This window comes from Strix uralensis, chromosome 2, assembly GCF_047716275.1.
Source record: "Strix uralensis isolate ZFMK-TIS-50842 chromosome 2, bStrUra1, whole genome shotgun sequence".
In the NCBI taxonomy this organism is placed as follows: Eukaryota; Metazoa; Chordata; class Aves; order Strigiformes; family Strigidae; genus Strix; species Strix uralensis.
In genome coordinates, this window is record NC_133973.1 from 108469310 (window position 1) to 108490899 (window position 21590).

The 21590-nt window shown below is 39.3% G+C and overlaps 2 protein-coding genes across 3 annotated transcripts in view; one reads left to right on the forward strand and one right to left on the reverse strand.

Moving 5' to 3' along the window:
* Nucleotides 1-1581: 1581 nt before the first annotated feature.
* Nucleotides 1582-7031, forward strand: ALG11 (ALG11 alpha-1,2-mannosyltransferase). Its single transcript, XM_074859752.1, has 4 exons — nt 1582-1694; nt 2789-3022; nt 3707-4638; nt 6710-7031. Exons 1-4 carry the CDS (start codon nt 1582-1584, stop codon nt 6979-6981), a joined length of 1551 nt encoding a protein of 516 aa, XP_074715853.1. The 3' UTR covers nt 6982-7031.
* Nucleotides 7032-8544: 1513 nt separating this feature from the next.
* NEK5 (NIMA related kinase 5) overlaps nt 8545-21590 on the reverse strand; it is a 29280-nt gene continuing 16234 nt past the window's right edge. For both annotated transcript variants that reach the window (XM_074859750.1, XM_074859751.1), the window contains exons 12-23: nt 20187-20380; nt 18796-18862; nt 18337-18456; nt 17022-17105; nt 16813-16917; nt 15046-15126; nt 14159-14227; nt 13224-13347; nt 12905-13036; nt 11690-11827; nt 9185-9293; nt 8545-8782 (exon numbers count right to left, since the gene is read on the reverse strand). In XM_074859750.1, coding sequence (XP_074715851.1) covers nt 8545-8782; nt 9185-9293; nt 11690-11827; nt 12905-13036; nt 13224-13347; nt 14159-14227; nt 15046-15126; nt 16813-16917; nt 17022-17105; nt 18337-18456; nt 18796-18862; nt 20187-20380 — 1461 coding nt within the window. The remainder of the gene's footprint in view (nt 8783-9184; nt 9294-11689; nt 11828-12904; nt 13037-13223; nt 13348-14158; nt 14228-15045; nt 15127-16812; nt 16918-17021; nt 17106-18336; nt 18457-18795; nt 18863-20186; nt 20381-21590) is intronic.

The following is a 21590-nucleotide window of genomic DNA, read 5'->3' on the forward strand; positions in this document are numbered from 1 at the left end:
TGAATCCAGCAAAGGTGTCTTCTGCAAATATCCCACATGCTTCTCAGGCAACTGCTCTGCCAGGGAAGAGGAAAAGGATTAAGGAAGAGAAACCAAAGTCTGTGGCACCCTACTTACGAGAACTGTTGGTTCAGAAACGAAATGTTAAGTCATGATTGCCTCCCAACAGAATTCTTCCAACTTATCTACTTACATAAGGGCAGAGATGCCCTGGTAAAACCTATAGTCAGTGGTATTTAGAACAGTGAAGAGATTTAAATAAAAACACCAGTAAAATAACCAATAAACTTCTAACTTTGAGTGCCTGGCACATTTCCAGTTCCATTCCCACATGGTGAGTCCTCGTAAGTGGAAAACTCAATACAGGCAGGTCAGAATCAAATAACCATTACTTAAGCTGTCCCACTACAGTAGAGACTTTGTGTCTCTGCTTCAGGCTATAGCAATGGCCAAATAAACTAATGATTCAGCATTTTCCAACCAGCACTCTTCTGATGAAGATGACACAGGATGACCTTCATAAACATCCCTAATAACTTCAAGATCTCAGAATGCACAGGTGTCTATGACATGAAAGAGATCGTGCTGACCTCAAAGAGGCTGAAAGATCACACGTTCTGGAGAGGTCCTGCTCAAAGAAAGTATGCTTCAAATGCCCTCAAATTTTGGACAACCTCAACTCTGCAAGAGTGGAGACTGAGTTATCTGGATCAAATTTTCCATGTAAAGCTTTTTTTTTTTTTTTTAATGGAGAACGTTAAGGGGGTAAAAAAGCACCTAAGGATGTGACAGGAAATCAGAAATGTTTTGGTCCGTTCTGCCTAAGCACCTCCTCACCTGTGGTCTAGTATTTTCACTCAACACTTCCCAGCATCTGGGAGAGCAAGAATTTCTTACATTTTTCCAAGGGAAGCCATTTTACAAATACAACATCGTGCTGTTTACTGACACACCCTTAGAAGCATTTTAAAAAACAGCACTGTTCAGTCTTATCTCTACACTAATCCTCTGGTCTGTGTATATACTCCCCAATCAAGATAAAATAGGAGACAAAGCATATTAGCCAGAGACATCCTCCAGTGGAAACTGACCCCAGTGAGTGCGATCATGGCAATCCTTTCAGAGGTGGCACCAGGCACAGGGTATTTTGGACATCCTGTCCTCGCCTCACAGGGCAAACTTGCACACATTTGCAGAGAGCAGACAGGTACCTCTCTATAAAGAGGGATTCACTTACAAGCAGATTAAGGCAGAGCTGGGAGGCAGGATATCGATACCATCCTCTTCTGACCAAAGAGAGGGACCAGTATTTATAAAGACAAAATTTGCATGTGGTGGATGCAGAAGAAACCCCGTCCCAGGGAGGCCTCTGCCTCCACACACACTGCACCGTGAGGGGGCGCTGCCAGCCCGCGCAGCGGCGCGGCGCGGCGCGGCCCGCCCCGCCCCGCCCCGCCCCGCCCACCCCCTCAGGCACGGCCGCGCCGCTCCCGCCCACTCGGCGGGGCCGTACCGCCCCAAGCCCCGCCTATTTCCCCGCCCCTCCGTCTATCTCCCGCGGGAACCAATGAGAGGGCGGTAATGCCCGGCTGGTCCCGCCCCCGCCCAGCAAGGAGCCACCCCTTCCGGCAGACAGGCTTCGCGGCGTTGTCCAAGATGGTGGCGGGAGGGTTATGTCTGTGTGGGCTGATCAGGTACCGGGGCTGTGAGGGCCGTGTGTGGGGGCGGCGCGTCCTGGCAGCGAAGGGGGAGGGGAGAAGGAGACTCCGCGCCTCCATGGCCCCCTGCCAAGCCGCGGCCGCGCTCCGCCATCCTCCCCGACCCTCCCCGGGCGTCACGCACCCGCCCCGCCCCCGCCGTGCTCACCTGAGGAGAGGAGGCCTCCGGGTGGGGCAGGGCGAGGCGGGACGGGTCCGTGCCCGGGTCCTTCTCGCTTAGCCGCCGGCTTCGGATGGGTTAATGTGCTTTTTCGCTTCTCCATCCCGCAAATGAAAGTGTTTTCTTACCTGACGTGTCAGTTGTGACGCGTGGCTCGCCGTGGGCAGCCCCTTTAATGTTGAGTAAATTAACTAACGCGTAGCACAGCATCAGAATCCAGGCTCTGGCGCCTGTGTAAAGCTCTGTAGGCCAAGAAGAGACTCGTGTGAGAAGCTTCCCGTTCCTGGGTTAGGAGAGCTGTGCGGGAGGCGGTGGTGAGCAAAGGAAATGCCCATGTCAGAGAGTGCCTCAGATATTGAGGAAACAGGTCTCTCTAAACAGAGAAACTGCTCAGAGCTATTTCTGGAGACCTGACATAGCTCTTCAGATCTCAGGGGAATGGGAAAGGTTCTGGGTCATGCACTGCAGGCTGGCCCAAATAGCTCTGCACCAAAGCTGTTCATACTAAGGCAGGCCAAATAGGAGCTTGGGCTAAACAAAACTCTTACAAGTAAATCTATTTAGAAATCACTTCACTAGTTGTGTTTTGCCAGATTGCTAAAGGCATGCAACCTTTATAGTGTATAGAGCATGTGTAGATAGATAGAGATACATGTCATGAATAAGCAATAATAAATGATTGCAAGGTAACAGTAGGAAAAAAATCTACTGGTTTTGGCTAAACAATTAGAATAGTGATTTTTTTGTCTGTAATTGTGTCATATCAGACACACAGGTATTGATGATTTCTGAGATTAAAGCTCGATTGTTGAACTCCCTGTAGCTCTACCTGTAAGCCCCTCTCTCTCAATTTCATACATAGTATTTCTTTAAAGCAATTTTATATTTTAAAATTTCCGGCTCGTTTCAGATTGCTGTGCTCATTGTTAATCCCTGCATTATTTCTAAGTGGAATTTTGTGTGTCTGCTTGGTGGTACTACTGTGGGGAATACGACTCTGGATACAACAAAGGAAAAACCAGCTGATCTCAGCAGGAAAAGATGGGAAGCGGCCATTGCTCGTTGCCTTTTTTCACCCATATTGCAATGCAGGTGGTGGAGGCGAGAGAGTCTTGTGGTGTGCCATACGAACGCTCCAGAAAAAGTAAGCATGTATGCTTATCAAATACCATATTTCATTCTCAGCTACTGATGGTATTATTTATGCATATTTTTGCATTTTACATATTTAGATAGGTATCATTAATCTACTGGGCCTACCATTTTTTTTTATGTCTGAGTTTCACCTCATTACACTGTTCCACCTCATCCTTCCTGCTGTGGCATCTCTTGCTGCTTCTTTCTCTCCTTGGGAGAACCCCTCCTCCCTCATCAGTTTTCCATTACTGGCATGGAACTTCATATAGGCATAACTCATCAACAGATTACTGATAATCTTGATACTTGCCTCTTGGTGCAGGTGGCAAAACAAATTAACATATAAAATGGATTTAACATTGGCACATCCACTGGTTTGCATAGTCTTCTGCATTTTACTCGTGCTGTGCACTAGACAGACATCTCATGTTGGGCAAGGTGTTCTTCTTAGTCTGTAGAATAATACTGAGCTCCTTTTATGTTTTACTCAAAACAAATTTCCTTGAGTCCTCAGCCATATGTTTTTCTGCAGATCAGAAAAAACTGGAAGTATAAGGAAAAGTATAGTTAAAATCATTTCAGAGCTAGGCCAGACTAGTATGTTCTCACATACTTTTTGAGTAATTTTGAATGGATAATATTTTAGTTTCATGTTAAAAAATTAGAAGAATCAATTCTTTCTCTTTTGCAGGTACAGAAATATAGCGTGTGTTGTTTACACTGGTGATAGAGATACTACTGGAGAAGAGATAGTAGAAGGCGCTTTCAGAAGATTCAATATTAAATTAACTCATCCTGTGAAGTTTGTATTTCTAGAAAATCGCTACCTTGTGGAAGCTTCTCTTTACCCTCACTTCACTTTGCTGGGACAGAGTTTAGGATCAGTGTTTCTCGGCTGGGAAGCTCTTCTAAAGTGTGTTCCTGATATTTATATTGACTCAATGGGTTATGCCTTCACGCTTCCCCTCTTTAAATATTTAGGAGGTTGTTGTGTTGGATGCTATGTCCATTATCCCACTATCAGCACCGATATGCTTTCTGTCGTTAGGAATCAAGATACCAGGTTTAACAATGCAGCCTTCATTACAAACAGTCCTCTTTTCAGCAAATTTAAACTTGCCTACTACTACTTCTTTGCTTTATTGTACGGATTGGTCGGTTCCTGCAGTGATGTGATTATGGTTAATTCTTCTTGGACACTAAATCACATCCTTTCCCTCTGGAGAGCTGGGGCTTGCACTAGTGTTGTGTATCCACCGTGCGATGTTCAGACCTTCCTGGATATTCCACTGGAAGAGGAAAAGAGCACCACTGAGTATACCATTGTTTCTGTCAGCCAGTTCAGGCCTGAAAAAGATCATCCTTTGCAAATCAGAGCCTTTGCTAAATTGCTGAAAGAGAAGAGATTGGGGCAGCAGCCGTCACTGAAGCTTATCTTAATTGGAGGCTGTCGTAACCAGCAAGATGAAGAGCGTGTAAATAACCTTAAACGTCTTTGTGAAGACCTGGGAGTTAGTAACGACGTGACATTCAGAATAAACGTTCCCTTTGAGGAGCTAAAGAGACATCTGGCCGAGGCCACCATCGGCCTGCATACAATGTGGAATGAGCACTTCGGGATCGGTCAGTATCTTTCCTCTGTGTTCAGCCATTTGTCCCAGCTGGGGACACAGCTGGGAAGGGCTTCAGTTCATGCTTAAGGCTCCTCGGTGTACGTGTCTAAGTGTAGAGGTCTGCATGCCAAGCAGGTGTCCAGCTCCCCTTCTCGCCAGAGGCAGTCTAGCTGAGGTAAAGCCTACAGGACCAGTTCAGATGACTAACCGCTGGCTGCTGCGGTAGTGCAAGCTGAAGTGTGTACATGTCGTAGAGTCAATTATGGGCATCCTCTAGTCACCTAAACAGTCAGCTAGTCCCATCTGTGCTGCCCAGGATGTCCTGCCTGACCTCCAGCTATCGCTCTGCAAGGTCATGTGTTAGGTTTGCCAGCTTTACGCAGATGCCTTCCATACCCAGCGGAGCCTCAGAACGCAGCAGGTACTTCTGTTTAAGCAGAAGGTTGTGCCCTGTTGGCTCCACTGACTGCAGGGGGAGCTTAGACACAGTTCAGATGTAGATATCCACATGGAGAGATTTTGATTGTGTTTCACCTGCAAGTGCCATTTGAAATGTCTAGTATACGTCTTGGGCCTCTAGCTGCTGTTTCAGAGGCGTGAGTCTCCCACAGATCCTGTCTGTTATTTGTAAGGCCCACACAGATGCCACCAGGTACCCTTGGTCACCTCATTGCACCAGGCACCTGTGCTAAGGCAATTAAAAGTTCTTAAATCAGTCGCCACAGTGAGGAGCAGAATGCCAGAGAGGAGCTGGGACCTGGTTTGCAGTGTACTGTCATACAGAATAAAGGTATTGGGCTCAGTTTATTTGGATTAGTTGAGTCCTGACCTCGAAAGGGAATGTGAGATTTACCCTGTCGTAGATTTATGGCAGATGGGCAGTTGGCAGGCAAGCAGACGGATGCTGTACTTGGCTAGAATGTGACTAAACTGCACTTAATGTCATCAGACTTCATTAGAATACAAGTTAAGTATCAGGAGTTTATAGTCAGTGGGAACTTGGTATACAAAAATTTACTCTGAAGTGACTCTCAGAAGCAACTGCCACAAAATGTAAATAATGGTTCCTCAGATTTTTTTCCAACACAAAACAGTTTAATTAATTACTTTTTAAAAAAGCGATACAATCACACTGTGATTTTGAATTTCAGTATGATTTCCCCTTCATCTCCAATGACTTTTTACCTGTAAAAAACATGTTTCAAAACTTTGGAGCATTATTTATAGTTGGCAATATTTGAGCTAGGGGAGCTTTTTAAAAATCAGAACTGAGAAGAATCAGCAATTAAAGTGATTTCTGAGGTCTGTTCTGGAAACATGGAGGAGAATTGAAGTTGATGTGTACATTATATGCTACTCCTATCCTACTGCTTTTGGCTGAGGAAAGCTTACTATCAGATTCCCATTTCATTAAAATGTCTTCCATCAAAAATACAGATGTAGTGATAACAAGTTTTACTAGTTTGTCTTGATGAGTTGTGAAAAGCTATAAAGGTTTATTAATCTGCCAAATACTGAACTTCTGAATATCATGAGATTGAAATTTGCATAGTCAGCTTTTCTCTCAGTATCTTTGTAAATGTTAAAAATATTCAGTGTGAATGAGAAAATGAATACAGTTACATTCAGTTCTAAGTGTTAATTATTTTTTGCAGCTGCCACTATACCATAAAACCATTGTTGCAGTGTTCTGTCACGGAGCTGCCTTCCATGTTTGTCTTTACACTTGTTTCAGTATCTAGTGGGTTTTTTTCACGGTATATATACTGGTGATATAATGACTCTCAGGGAAATCAAATATGTTGCAAGAACCACAGCTTAACCAATTATATCTGATTTCTAATTTCCATTTTATGTGTTTAAGATGAACTATCATTTCAGTCCTTAGGACTGAAAAACTGAGATTTGTTTTTCTTATGAGACCATTTACTCTGTATTTTTCAAACTGATCTAGAACAGCATTCTGTAGTAACTTATAATTCTGAGTCAATTTTACTGTGGTTTTAACTTTCCAGTGCCTTATAGAACACCAAAGTACATGATGTGCACATTCATATCAGCATGTTTTTTGTCTTTTACAGGAGTAGTTGAATGTATGGCAGCTGGCACAGTTATCCTGGCTCACAATTCTGGAGGCCCCAAATTAGATATTGTGGTACCCTATGAAGGACATATTACAGGCTTCCTAGCAGAAAATGAGGACAATTATGCTGATATGATGGCTTATATCCTCACTTTGTCTCCTGAAAAAAGGTTAGAGATCAGAGAAAACGCTCGTCGCTCTGTGCACAGGTTTTCTGACCAGCATTTTGAAGAGACTTTCCTGTTATCTGTGGAGCCATTATTTAAGTAAATGTATATGAATAAAAACATCTATGAATAAAATTAACTTTTTATATTTGACTGTGTGTCACCTGTAAATATAACTGATCTATGATCCCTTGGTCCCATTCTGTAAAGAGATTTTTTTTTTTTCTGTCAGGGTATCTGCTTTATGTAATAGAGGGGTTTTTATTGGGGAAGAAATGCTCCTGAAAATTTTCTGTGTTGACTACGTGACAGTGCGGTGCACTGCAAAACCTTCTGGATTCACAGAACCATCATACCTTCTTGGTAACAGAACTGCATCTGGAAGTTCTTTTATTTATTGAATACTTTCAGTCTGCACTCATTTCATGACTCTTCACCCACAGTCACCTTTTTGAAGTCAACACTTTTGTCTGATTAGCTTTTGTATCCAGAAGATTTTTTTTTTTTTTCCCAGAATCTGTAGCACATTTTCAATTTGCTGTCCTCCATTGTGTGGCAAAATTCTATTATGTGGTATTTTAATTGTGGGTCTGGAGATTTCATTACCTACAGTGATTCCTATAGCTTAATCATATGGTGGTTGTGCTAGCTTGCTTTTTAATAAGTGTAATAATTGCACTTGTCTATGATCCTTATATTAGCTATTTCCTCATGCCCTTTCACAGTATGACAACTTAATGGTATTTTTCCAACCCTACTCTGTTGAAAGGTTTTCTGTTCCTAGGGAATAGAAGGGTCTAGATTAGAGGGCATAATTAAATGCTATACAAACATGAACGTTAAAGCCCTGAACTACTGCTTGTTATAAAACTGAGAACACTGTGAACAAAATGTTCAAAAATTGAACATCTGCTTTTGTATCAAAAATGGAAAAACATAAAGTCCTTTTTTGAGCCATCAAAGCACTATATTTTAGCAAACTAAAGAGAAGTGCAAAAAGCTACTAAAATCAAACTAGAATGTGGTTTTCCCTCTATTTAAGATTCACCTGGATTATATGAAATTTTGTATATAAAAAAATATGGTTGGAAGAACCTACTGTTCCATGTTTTATTATGAATTAGGTAATGCACAATTCTCATGGTGCTAATAAACCCTTTTACTGCTACTATATAAAACTGATGAGCAGTTGGTGATACTATGTAGGGTCAGTACTGTAAATAACCTATGAATTGTAAAACTGTATTGGCAGTACACAGAGATTATGAAAAGCTGGAAGAGCTTAAAACAGAGTTGATTGAGCTAGGAAAATATACTGACTAGGAGACTTTCTAACATGATAAAAAATGGTTAAAGAGTATGCAAGCAGAAATTTGCTTAAGCAAGAGTTGTCAGAGATGTCTTGGGTAGTTTAGAATAATAAAGATGTAAGTGCATTTCAGTCTGGATGAGGATTTATCAACATTTAGACATCTGAAAAGTAGCCTGATTTTTTTTCCTTTTAAACACAATAGTAACAACCTTCTATTAATTTTAATCAAGCATTTAGCACTGTTGAAAAGCAGTTGATTTACTTGGCATTTTATGCCAGCTGTCCTTAAATTTTGTTACTGATATGACTGAAAGCTTTGAAACAGTAAGTGCTGGTGTTTTGGGTAGCTCTTGCTTACTGCTTGCCTTTTTCATTACGTGTGTCAACACTAAATGACCCATGGTTATTTTCTAAATCATCATTGGATTTTCCAAGTAGTTTGTGAGATAAACTCATCTTTTCTTCATCTGTTTGACCTTTATTTATTGAAAGGATGGGAGACTTCATGGTTCTCTCTGCTGGAGAAGTTGCCACTTTTTCCAGAGATTCCTCCAGCTCATGTCTGAGTTCATCTTCAGAATCTTCAAAATTTCTATAAAGTAAAGCAAGAGAATTATATCAATTAAATATATCTTTGTTAAAAGCCTTTCTCCTTTCAAGGTCGAGATTTTTTTTTTAAACACTTTATCAAGAATATACAAGTGATACATAATGTGAACTGTTTCTTCTTTTTCTGTGAGATTGTTTACCTGTATTTATAAGGTAAGAGAACAGGAGCTGCAAAGTCATGTTAATACTTCTGCATAACATTTTTAATGACAATGTTGGCATGTGGCATATTAAATTACAGAATTAAAAGTTAAATTAGCAGACTCTGTAAAACAAATAAGTTTTCTTCATTTATGAATTTAAAAGAAAAGTTTTAGGCAATGCAACCTGTCATTTCACAAAAACTTTAGTTGTATGGATTTTTCTTCTGAGGTGCTTGACTTACGTGTCTTCATCATCTGATCTTGGCTCAAGTCTGCCTTCATCAACAGCAGAGTAGGTTTCTGAATCATCTTCCTTGTCTTCTTTTGGAGGAGACATAGTTAATCCCTCTTCTGGAATGGAAGAGAAATGTTCCTTTATTTGTATATTAGCTAACTATAAAAATATGTAAAGTAATAGTAAATAAGTAAATGCTTGAATTATTTTTTGTTGTTGTTCTTCAGATTACAACAATGTAAATACCATGCTTCTGTTATTCTTCATCACACAGTTTAGTCAGTGGTTTGTAACTTCTGCTTAGTGGAACCTAGTGTGTTTGTAGACCATAACCAAAGGACTATAAAAGTTAAGTAAGAAAGGTGATCTAATGTTAGTAGGTTTAAGTTCCCAATACAAGGATTTGCATTTTCAATGTGTGCTGGGTTTGTGTGGTGGTGTTTTTGGTAGCGAGGGAGGGGGCTAAGCAGTGGCCCCATGTGAGAAGCTTCTGAAACTCCCCTGGCTCCAAGTTGGACCCACCTCTGTCTAAGGCTGAGCCAATTAGCGACAGTGGCTGCGCCTCTGCGATAACGTATTTATGAAGGGGAACCTGCGAGGGGGAGTGGGACTTACAAGGAGGAGTTACAAGAGGGACAGTCATACAAACACCGAGGTCAATGGGAGGAAGGAGGAAGGGGGGAAGGTGTGCCCAAGCAGAGACCCCCCCTGTATCCCATGGTGAGACGGCAGGGCCACACCCCTGCCACCATGGAGGTCACCAGAGGAGCAGAGATTCACCTGTGGAGGACCCCACACCAGAGCAGGCGGCTGTGCTTAAAGGAGGCCGGGACTCTTAAGGGGAGAAGAAGCCCCCCTGTTGTAGCTCGATGCTGGGAGGACTGCAACATGCAGAGGTGACCCACGCCAGAGCAGCACAGGAATGGCTGCGGCCCATGGGAAGACTCGCACCGGAGAAAGTTCATGGAAGACTGTCTCCTGGGAGAGGAACACCATGTCGGAGCAGGGGCGAGTGCAAGGAGTCCCTCCCCTGAAGAGGAAGGAGCAGCGAACTGACCATAACCCCCATTCCCTGCCCCTGCACCGCTGAGGGGGAGGAGGTAGAGAGATCGGGAACAAAACTGAGCCTGGGAAGAAGAAAGGAGTGGGGGGAAGGTGTTTTTAAGATGTAATACTTCTCACTGAGTGAACAGCATAGTGGTCCTCAGTTTCCCTCTGGGCTCAAACCACAACACAGTGGAAAACTTAGGGGAGTACTGTTTAGGAAAGACTGAAAATTACTATTTGGGTTAAAAATGCTTGCTTTCAAAGACTGAAGGGCAATTCTAACCTGAAGGTGGGAGAACAATGCCAAGAGTTGTTGTTTTAGTATAAACACTAAATTCTGCACGTGATGCAACAGAAATCTGTCAGTTTGGGTAACACTGTACTCCACAATGTCAGCTTGAGTAGCAGGGCAGATCTGGGTATTGAGAAACTGCCATATTTTAATAAATGTAACTGATAAAAGCAACAGCAATTCGAATACCTGTGTGACTTATTCTTGCTTTAGCCCTATGAACTGCTGCCATTAGTGAAAAGTGGCTTGAATTTAATTTTGTTGGGGTTTTTTTTAATGTGTAAGCAATAAAGCTAGTCTTAGGAGAGGAATTTAGCTGATACATTTAGCTGGTTTAGCCTTCAGGATGGGGCAGTTCTAAAAGAGCTCGTTATGCTATGAGAAAACATGCATGTGAGGCATAATTAGCAGGAGAGTGCTGACTGCACAGTTGCAAATGAAAGATATTTCTCACGATCTATTAAAACTGTTGAAACTTGGCATGTACAATTTAGCGGGCATAAATCCTGTCAGCCAATTATATGTTCAGTAGATTGGCAATTGCACATAAAACCACAATGTCCGGTTACATTTTCTGTATCTTTCTGTGGAAAATACTCCAGCTTTTTAGCTAACAACTTTGATGCAAAGTAAATGTCATTTTTAAAAGTCTGTTACTTTAGGAAAGTGCTCTGCCCTGTGAGTTCGAATCAATTTCAGTGTCAGCTGTACCAGCATGAACCATGTTGTAAAGTAAGTCACCACTGTAGTTTAAGTCGCCACGTACTACAATTTGCAGTTGTTCTACAGAAATACATATATTTGTATAAATGCTTTTTACAGGGTTCTTCAACCTCAACAGCTGCAGGGGCTAGATCCAGGTTTGTGGTACTGACAACTTGCTGGCAGTAGTAGCTTACCTCTGTCAACTCAAGCAAATGAAAGAATTATACATGAAAGTAACAGCCAGTAAGTAGGGCTTGCCCTTTTCCCTGCTATTGAAAACAGAAACGTCCTGAAAGAGGCCTTTCACTGCTACAGGACAGAGCAGTGGCTGCTGGGACAGGCTGCCTGTGTCTTTCTAGTTTGCAAACTGCTTCAAAATGTTGGTTCTCATCACAGACCCTCTGCCAATGGTAGAAGAAATAATACACTAAAGAAAAACTTACAGAATTTAAGTAACAAACGTCGTACCTATTTCTTCTTCAAGATGGATGAAGGAATCATTAGACAGCTCTGCTTTTGCTAAGATGTTCAGGAGTGTCCCTGGTGGTGTTTGTTTCCACTGCTTCCTGTTTTCCGGGATGTCCTCAGGCAGAATAGCATGGTCAGCTGAAGAACAGCAAGGTTCTCAGGTCACTAAAGCATGACTGTACCTTGGCACTGTCTTTTGTCAGATTCAGACTTTCTAGTCTTGACACTGATTTCTTCCTATTGGGTTTTGCTGCAACCTTTTTTTCTTTGCCTTTGGGTAATACTCCTGAATTTTTTGTAAGCATTTAATCTGAGTGATACTGTAGAGAAAAAATAGTTTGGACTATTTGTCACTAAAAATTTCTAACATCAGTTTTAATGCTCATGTAACTGCTTATTAAGCCTGGAATAGACAGGTGCAGCTTCACTGAGCAGTCCTTGTTCTCAAACTTGCTGGCTTCTGGGGGCTGAAAAAGCTTCAAAGTAGTTCCTATTTCTTTTGTGCCCTATGCTCTTTCATCTAAGGCAGAATGAACAAGAAGTGGCATATTAATAATATTCTGGTTTGTCTTCACTGTCTATGCAAACTCTTCAGGTTATTTCTGTGTATCTGGAGTGTTGGAAGCATGCTGGAATGCTGGAAAAGCTCCTTGTTTGCAGCAACCAGTCACTGGTGATACCTGGCTGCCTGGGAATACAGGCACTGGTGCCGTAAGAAACCTGGCGATTAGCCTCTTCTGAAACAGAGCATCACCACAGCCACACCTGTGTGAGCCGGTACTTGTGATTGTGTAGCAACACTAATGTGTGGAGTGGGAAACCAGAACTCCACCACCGCACTCTGGGATGGCGTCGGCAGCTGACTGCCCTAGTTCTTGTGTGTCATTGACTCAAGGCCTGAGAGAGTGGTGTTGATTAGTTGCATAAGCTGACATTTTTAGCTGTTGTTACCCAGGCCACAGAGTGATTCATAAAATGCAACCCTCTTTATATGTATGAGCAGCAAAATGTGATTGCAATATAGGAAAGAGGGAAAAATGATGACTGCATTCTATGGTTTAGCACATCAATAGCTTCAGTTATGAAGTCCTGCAATTAAAAGCCTGTCAGATCATATGAACATTCTGGTATGGAATTGTTTTGAGAAAGGTCTGTAAGTAGTCTGACTGAATTTTAGCAGATCCCTACTTTCACTGAAAAACAAAACTTTCTTACCAAGTTCATTTTCAGCCATAGTAGGACATACAGATGTGACATCAGCATCAGCTAAAAAATTCAGTAGTGTCTGAGGGGCTCCAGTTTGCCAGTGTTTTCTGTTTTCTTTCATATCATCTGTGTTATTGGACTCTAAGGGGAAGAAAAAGAGGAGGCAAAGTTTTTTATTTTAAGTAGATTTCAGTGTGATTATCATATTATGTGAGATAAAGAGAGAGTTCATCAGATAAACTTGCTATAGGCTGGAGTTACTGAATTTACCTAACTCCTATGTAATTTTCAGGATTAATACTCAGCATTGCATTTCCCCAAGAAATACCTGTTTGGTATCCAGATAGCTCTCCCAAAGCTCTGTCCATATGATCTTCATCAATTTCCACCAGTTTATCCTTAAGATTCTCACCACCCACAAAAGTTAAAGTCTCACTGAGTTTATCTAATACCTGAAAAAACAATAGGTTACTCTGGAAAAAGAAAACAAATATGGGACAATAACTAATCACTTATTTTACCGTGTTTGCCAGCCATTCACATGTATGCACAGGAAAACTATGTAACAAAAAGTGAGGCAGCAGAATTCAGAAGTCAATTGTGGTTTGTGTATCAGAAGACTGCATGGGGCTCTGCAGAGTTGTGAAACAACAGAACGACAAAATAGTGCTTTATAAATTAAGAATATATATACTAGAAAGAAATTATATTTTCCATGTTGCTGTTACAAACATTTTTAAAAATTCCAATATACTAATAAAAATCTTAATAGGTAGCTATTACACGTTGATCAGCCACAAATGTCATTTTAATAAAGGACACATAATGTTGTCTGTGGTCTCACTTCCACTTTTTCTAAGTAACAGCTGGTTCATCACAATATTATTTTTGCTCTGTGATACAACAGTAGTGAAAAGAATCAGAAATGTACTAGAACAATTTACAAATCAAATTTGGCATTTGCAGACTAACTCAATTTTGAGATGAGTTCTTCCCCTCAAGCCCAGTTAACAAAATTTAAGTATCTGCACTCCTTCATCTTTTACCATGTGAAAGATTGACCCAGATATCATCCAATATTCTTCTAAGCAATTATCCTCTTGAATAAGGTCAGATATACGCAATATGTCAACAATCCTCAATAGGAAGCTTCATTATAACAAAGGTAGAAGATGATGGTAATAGAAACAAGCCTTAGATCATGGAGCTGCTGCCATGGTTTCAGATTACTGATGTAAATGCTTTAAATAAACTACAACATACCTCTGCTTCTTGAATGCTGTCTTCCTCAGGAACACATACATCTAAATTAATTTCAAACTTTACCCCTCCCTAAAGAAAATTCACACACTTCATTAATTTATTTTATTAAATAAAAAAAATTAATTAAATGTACACAGTGTATATGGAACTACAAATGTGAAAATTATTCTTCTATTGAAATTAACTTCTATTTAACAATATTTTTCTTCACTTAAGATCAAGGTGGAACAAATTGGACAGAAATAGATGACTCTATGGATATTTTTAAATTATTGCATCCACTTTTGATTTTAAGGAAAGGTGTCTTTGATAATCATTTAATTTGAATCCTTGTAATACACAGAGTTGGTATACAGCTGGTTCTCAACCAGTATTAAAATTTGAATACTGTACTGGTTCCATAGAATATTTCACAAAAGACCTTTAGTACACTTCACAATGATCTTATGGTTAGAAACTTTCCTGATACCTTATGTGCATTTATATTCAATTGCCATCCCCATTTCTACAATTTTACAAAGCACTATAAAGAATAATGTTTTATATCAAAATGTTAAAAAATTAGCAGTCTGACTTGACTTCATTTAAACTTTGAGTAAATGTGAGTTCCCATACACTACTAATGCAGGTTGATAGAAAGATGAGTAGGTAGGGATTGATTACTATCTGGGAATATCTGAAGGGAGTGTGCCTGAAATGATCAGAAAAGCTCATCTATTTTCTTAGTGATTCTATCTTCTCACATAAACTTCTAACAAACAGTAGACCGGCACTCTTAATTGACTCTGAAATAACTTGATTTCCAGAGCTACCGTGGTAACACAATCATTTGAAATGTATAGATGTAAGAAGAAAATGGAAAAAAATACAACAATAAGGATGGATACCTTTCTGTTATGTTTATTTTCTAAGATTTTTTGGTCTTGCCTATGCCAGAGTCTAACTTGTTTAAAGTTTTCTTCCATGTCCTGGAAGGAGAAAAAAAAAAAAACTTTAAAGTACACTCTTTGGAACCAGAATATGTGTATACCCTGTGAAAAAAGACTTAAGTAGTAAATGTAGTCACTGATTTCCTTGTTTATATATCTGAAAGAACATTCCATTTGCTGCCTTATTTAGACTCTAATATTAAAGTCATTATAATTCTGATTTATCTGGCAAAAAGAAAAATAGGAAACCTTGCATAAAGTGCAAACCTCTGACTTTTCAAAAACCTGTGTTTGAAGGATACAGTACTGTGTCAAGAAATAAATAATACATCTTTTATTTTTTATGATCATATGCAAGATGACTCAGGCTGATTTCATTCTGGAAAACTCTGGAAGTGATGAAAAATCAAGATCATAATAGAAACCTATGCCTGTAGAAAGTATATCCATGTTTCATAGTATCTTGTTCTCTGGTAACACTCAAAAAATATTTAATTACTCCTTTTCATATTCCTACGTTAGAGTCTGTCAGATAAAAGCAAAGTAAATAATTGTATGCAGCTCCTTCAGTGATCTGGTGCAATTAGGGCATATCCTCAACCTCAGGTGAAACCACAACAATTCACAGATTTTACTTTTTTAAAATATCTGTGCAGTTTCTCCAGTAGATGGGAGTGCATGTGAACTAAAGTGTCCTCAAGCAGGTGCAAAATCTAGTGTTTCTTTTTCATTACCATGTATTTCCCATTAAATCACTGGGAATATAATTTCTGCCCTATTGTGGCTCTGGCTGCCTATAACCTACTTTATCCCATCAAGTGATGTGTGAATTCATTTTAGCAAAAACAAGATCCAGGATCCGTGAAAATCACTGAAGAAATCTTACTAATATTGGCAGGTTTGGCCCAATTTCCAGCTGCAATAGGATAGCAATGTCTGTCACGGGTTTATGTGGAAGTCTGCCCCTTGGTACTGAACAGTGCAGGAAGTCCTACACCACATGAGGCAAATTGGACTGAAGAATCTTAGTAGCTAGATCAGAGCTGTTTCCCCTTCAGAATAGACTGGGAATTTGCACACTGAGATCAATTTTCATAAACTGAGGTTTTCATTCATTTCACTTGAAGAAGAATAGACTTCTTGCTGCAGAACTCCATGTGGTCTGGAAACTTCATCTGGTGTTCACAATGCCAATATTTCAAAGTAAAAGTGGAACAATTCCATTTCAGTAGCTGCTTTGGCAGTATTTGATGAGAAAGAAGTGAAGGAGTACTGTAGCTGGAAAGCTCCGGCTCTGCCTCTTCCTCCCACTTCTCCCAAATTTTTGTTTAAGTAAGGACTTTACATAAAACTGGATTCTAACTTTCCACACAGTCTTAATCTGGGCCATCATGAATTGCTGTATCTTCTGCACAGAATTCTCATAAAGATCTGCAGTGTGAGTGGCTTCTTCTTTACTTCACTCAACATACTACGAGAAGAAATTAAGTAAAGAGTACATCCTAATATTTACAGATGAAAAATAATTAAAAACAAGTCAGAACTCCACCAAAGAAACTTCCCAGACTATTCATGAAGGGAACGTAGGGAGGCTTTCACATATGGTACAAGCATCAGGTGAGATACAAGCTTTACCATTTTTCAGATTTGTCACAGAGAGTGAATCAAAGACCATGAGGGACTTGCATAAAAAGTTCTGTTTAGACTAGGAGATGGTACTGATACCTGAAGTGATTCTTCTCCTATTCTAGCTGTATCCTTGGTTTCAGACTGGTCCTCAGCTTTCCCTTGCCTCACAAGATAGGTTTTATCTTGTATTTTTTGATTCTCCTAGGGAACATTTTTATAAAGTGTTATTTTCAATTTCTAATTAAGTGTACTAGCTTAAAAAAGAAAAAGGAACTATGACAGTGTGTATGTTTGAGCTTTGTTACCTGGAGTACTCCTGCTCTAAACCTGAATTCCTTCATATTGCTGTGGTATTCTTCCCGAATTTTCTGCAGTTGTTTCAGGTACTCCTATTAAAGAACAGCAATGTAGAATACATATGTATAGAAATACATACAGACATAACAGTAGTTAAACAAAATATCCTATGGATATCAAACCGTGTATATACGAGAAAAAGGAATCAGTGTCCTTTACTGCCAATTTTAAAGATTGCTTAATACTTCCTATTAGAGGACACTTTAGAGTTATAACTCTTTCAGACTTTAGCCTTTTTGAAGTTTTCCAAACTATTTCATGCTAGCTTTTCTGTAAAATTATATCAAAAACAGCTAATTCCAAGAATAACCTAAGGACTGTCTGAGTAATGATGCTAAGGTTGAAATCCAAAAATACAGGACTGGAAATTAGGAGGACAAAAAATTGTGTAATATTTATTGAAATGCAACCTGTTCTCCAAAAATGAAACAAAACCTGGTAATCTTTCCTTGGAGAAGCCTCAACGTTCCTATGCTTTAGAGCAAAAACTTCCAATTTAGCCAAAATATAATTTTTGTGCTAATGACATCTCTGTTACTGTTTATATGAGAGTCTATCCTGATTTTCCCGTGTTACAAATGGACAAATCTGTAAAATTTAATTTTTTGGCATATTTAGTACAGACTTTCTGGAACCAAACAGCAACAGTCTCTGAAAAATTTGTACATGATGAGTATGTTCTGACCATTATGTAAAAGTTAATTTATTCATATTTGTTCTGGCATTTTTTATAAATCAAAGATAGAAAGATTATATGTATTTACATGTGTTCATGTAAGAAAGAAGTATCAGTTTGTTTTCTCTGTCACTCAAAAGCAAAACCAGAAAAGTATATTGTTTCTGTATAAAATAATCTCCAAAAGTTATAACATATCAGGGAAATAATATGCATCACATACTATTACATCACATTCTAAATGTCATAGTACGACTTATGAACAATGAATATACATGATACATGAATAATGCATGTATGACTATCTTCTCTGATTTATAAATGTGAGGATCTATTGTCCTCCAACATTAGTTTGTTCAGTGATGTAACTCCTCTAACCTCAGTAGAAGGGAAACCAAAATCAAGGCCACAGTTTATGAAATTATTATGGACACCAGCTTTTGTGCAACTCTTCACCAGTTTATGTAAGATGGAACCAGATGAAAACAGCTTATATTTTCCTAGTGGTCAGATGGAAAAGAATCAATTCTTATGTAAAGGAGTGAAAGAAGACAACTTGAGGCACCTAAGGAAGACATTTCATTTACCTGTTCTTTCATTTCATTCTTTCTAGACATGTCCTGCTGATGGTTTTTGAGATGCTCTTCCTTTATTTTCTGCTGCTGGTTTTGGTCATGATATGGGTCAGCAGAGGATGGTCGCAGTCCCTATGGATGTACAAATAAATCCCAGAGTAAAGGAATTTTCATTTAGAATCCTTACCTTTCATGCTCACTCAATTAACTCTCTCTGACCCACTGAAGAGTGCAGTAAGGCAAGTGTGTATTTTTGGAGGAAAGTTATAGTAGAATTTTACGTTGCTACGGTTTTGTATTAGAAAATAAAACCTCAAGATGAGCATTGCAGAGCAGGTCAATGAATTGGCTAGAGCAGAACTTTGTAACTGTCAGTGTTACAGTTTGCTGTTAGAAAGACATCAGTTCATCTTTTGAATTTTCATTCAGTTTCTTTTACAGATTTTTTTCTATGATTCAGTATTTATTTACCAGCTGTTTTTCCACTTTAATCTTGTACTGTCGGGCTTCAAAACGCCTTTGAAGATACTCTGCAGGCCTGAGAGAAGAAAGTGATGTTCATATACTACATCTTATTTCACAGACTCTGCTATCTTCTGCACAAATAATCCTCTACAGGTTCTATCACGTATGACAAACAGAGCTCTCTTTGTTCTACATGAATACATAAATATGAATAAAATATGTATAAATATGGAACAACAGTAAAATAACAAAACTGAAACATACCCACTTCAGGCATTCCCCTTCCTATTACTTCAGTTACATTAGCCCTTTGAAGAGTGCAGAAAAGTCCTTCTCCACCTTTTATTTCATAAATGGTATGTGAAAGTGTTAATGAAAACAAAGTTGTTTTTCCCGATCCTCAAAATGAGTGAAAATTGTCAGTATGGAGGTGTATATTCAACAACTTTTCCATTTCCTTTCTCCTCTGTGCCTAATTGTATCACCCTAACTTTGTGTTTATGTAGTTTTGTGGTTTCTAAACATTTACCTCTTTTTCTGATATAAAATAACCAGCAGTCACTTGTAAGCTCCCTGATTTCTATTTATTTTATTTCGTACCTTCAGAATCCACTTGTGCCCCGGGGAGCCAAACTGAATTGAGTTTTTCCTTAAATAAGGCACTAGAAACTCAGCTCAGACAAGATGTTCTAAACCTGATGATTCTTAACTGAAATATTCTAAACACTATTATTATATTTAATGAAAATTATTGATTCAGTCAACCTTAAAGGAAGGATTCTAAAGTAGGCAGCATTAAAAATTCCTTATCTTCCTTTCTCAAGGTTTTCAAAGCTCATCCACACCTGAAATGGCCAATCATGGGATAGACTGGCAGTCTCTAAAGTAATAAAAATGTTGTACCTCTACTTTGTAAGACAAAGGCTTTGAAGTAAACAAACTGCTGGGGAAAGGGTCTTATAACTGAAACCAAAATATAACCTCTGCAGGAAAAAAGCATTTTCATAGCCTGCCTCCCACGTTGTTCCCTCAAGTGAAGAACTGCCTTTGGTCTTTGTATCGTTCTGATCCTGGTGCAAAGGAAGGACAGTGTTTATCCTTGATATAATCAGAAAGTCTATAAAAAGCCTGTGTTTTACTTCTCACTGAATAAAATGCTGAGATTTGGGAGACATTTTGACAGTGGAATTTCAAACATCAGGACAATACATTCAGAAGAAACTTCTGGATAGACAGGGAGTTATGGTTCAATAAACTTATGTAAAAAAATATCAAAGACCAAGCAGAGAAGGAATTATACTGAATGAGCCATGTCCAGTGTTACCTAATCAGGAAGGCTGATAACTCAAAACATGCATAACAGTTCACTACTAATAAAAAGAGCAAGAAAGGTTTACCAGTCAGGTGGTGGGGGTGGAGGTGCCACTTGTCCTTTTAGTTTATAGTATTCCTCAACTCTTTGGCTGATGTGAGAAAGGTCATAACGTGCTTTCCTCTGCAAGTTGTCAAGCTTATCATAGTAATGACCATAATGGCCATGTACTCTAATACTTTCTGGCCTTTCTGCCGTCTTAAATTTGGAGCTCTCTGGCTGAAAATATAATAAAGGATGTTCATTTACCTGTTCTCATTTGTATCAGTACAAGTTTGAATTAACTTCCTGTCCTTCTCCACAGTCTGAGTTGCACCATAATATAGTCTACAAAATAGTCAGTATAAGTTTCCCAAATCCTTTTAAATATAACCCAGAATCTTTCTAATTTCTCAGGGTATATGTCATCTTACCGTTATCTTTTCCTTTTTCCACGTTCCATCGGCTCCTGTCATTAAGCAGCAGCCCATGTTGTTGTGCAAGTCAATCAGTATGGAGCTTGTACCCTGTAGTGTCATTGCCCTAGAGTCCCTTCATTGTTCTGAAGCCTAAAGCACCGAATAAATTCCAGGAGAATCTTATTTTGACATGTGAGAGCAATGAGAATCTGGGATGTAGTTTTGGGCAGTATACACATTGACTGCTGCTTTCAGGGGAGCACTGTGCTACATGTCACCATCTCTTTGATTATGTGCCTGTGGGAGCTTGCCTTTCATTTCTCAAAGTCCTCACTGTGATGAAACAGTATTTCTACTTTGTGACAAGACTGTCTTTTCCATTTCTTATAAGAACAATGGAGAGAGTGTGATCATCTAGCTGCCACTGCATGATATAAAAGAAGTGCGATAAGACATTCACAAACTTTTCCATGGTGGGAGACTAAAAACCACTACATGTTGTGAAGAAAAATGCTGAATTTGGTTTATTTTCTTACATAAATTAAAAAGCATCTAAGTATCCCTTCTTTAGACAGTAAATACATTAACTAATTTTCCCTGTTTTCCTTCTTAGAAACATGAAAATAGGTTCATCTACCTACAATATAATCCAGATTACAGTAGAATATAAATTCCTATATATACAAGAAAATTTTCCACTGACAATAATGCTCCTGAGGAAGAGGTAACCCCAAAATGTGTTTATCTTGTCCCTCACTGAAATAAGTTTTACAGCATGGTATTCAGAAGCATGGCAATTCCAAGCAATAGGGAGAACAAATTAGGTCATCTAAATAAATGTAAGAGGGTTGAAAACTGTGACCAGTGAAGCAGGTGCCCTGGTGGCACAGGCCATGGAAAAGGCTGAGGTACTGAATGCCTTCTTCATCTCAGTCTTTACTAGAAAGACCAGCTTTCAGGAATCCCAGCCCCTGTGACTAGGGGGAAAGTCTGCAGCAAGGAAGACGTACTCTTAGTGGAAATGTTAGGAA

Bases quoted from the DNA above. Each gene is read 5' to 3' on its own strand.
- ALG11 (XM_074859752.1), top strand. From the start codon at position 1,582: ATGCCCGGCTGGTCCCGCCCCCGCCCAGCAAGGAGCCACCCCTTCCGG. The intron at 3,023-3,706 runs GTAAGCATGTAT...TCTCTTTTGCAG, and splicing joins ATACGAACGCTCCAGAAAAA to GTACAGAAATATAGCGTGTG. The intron at 4,639-6,709 runs GTCAGTATCTTT...TGTCTTTTACAG, and splicing joins GAATGAGCACTTCGGGATCG to GAGTAGTTGAATGTATGGCA.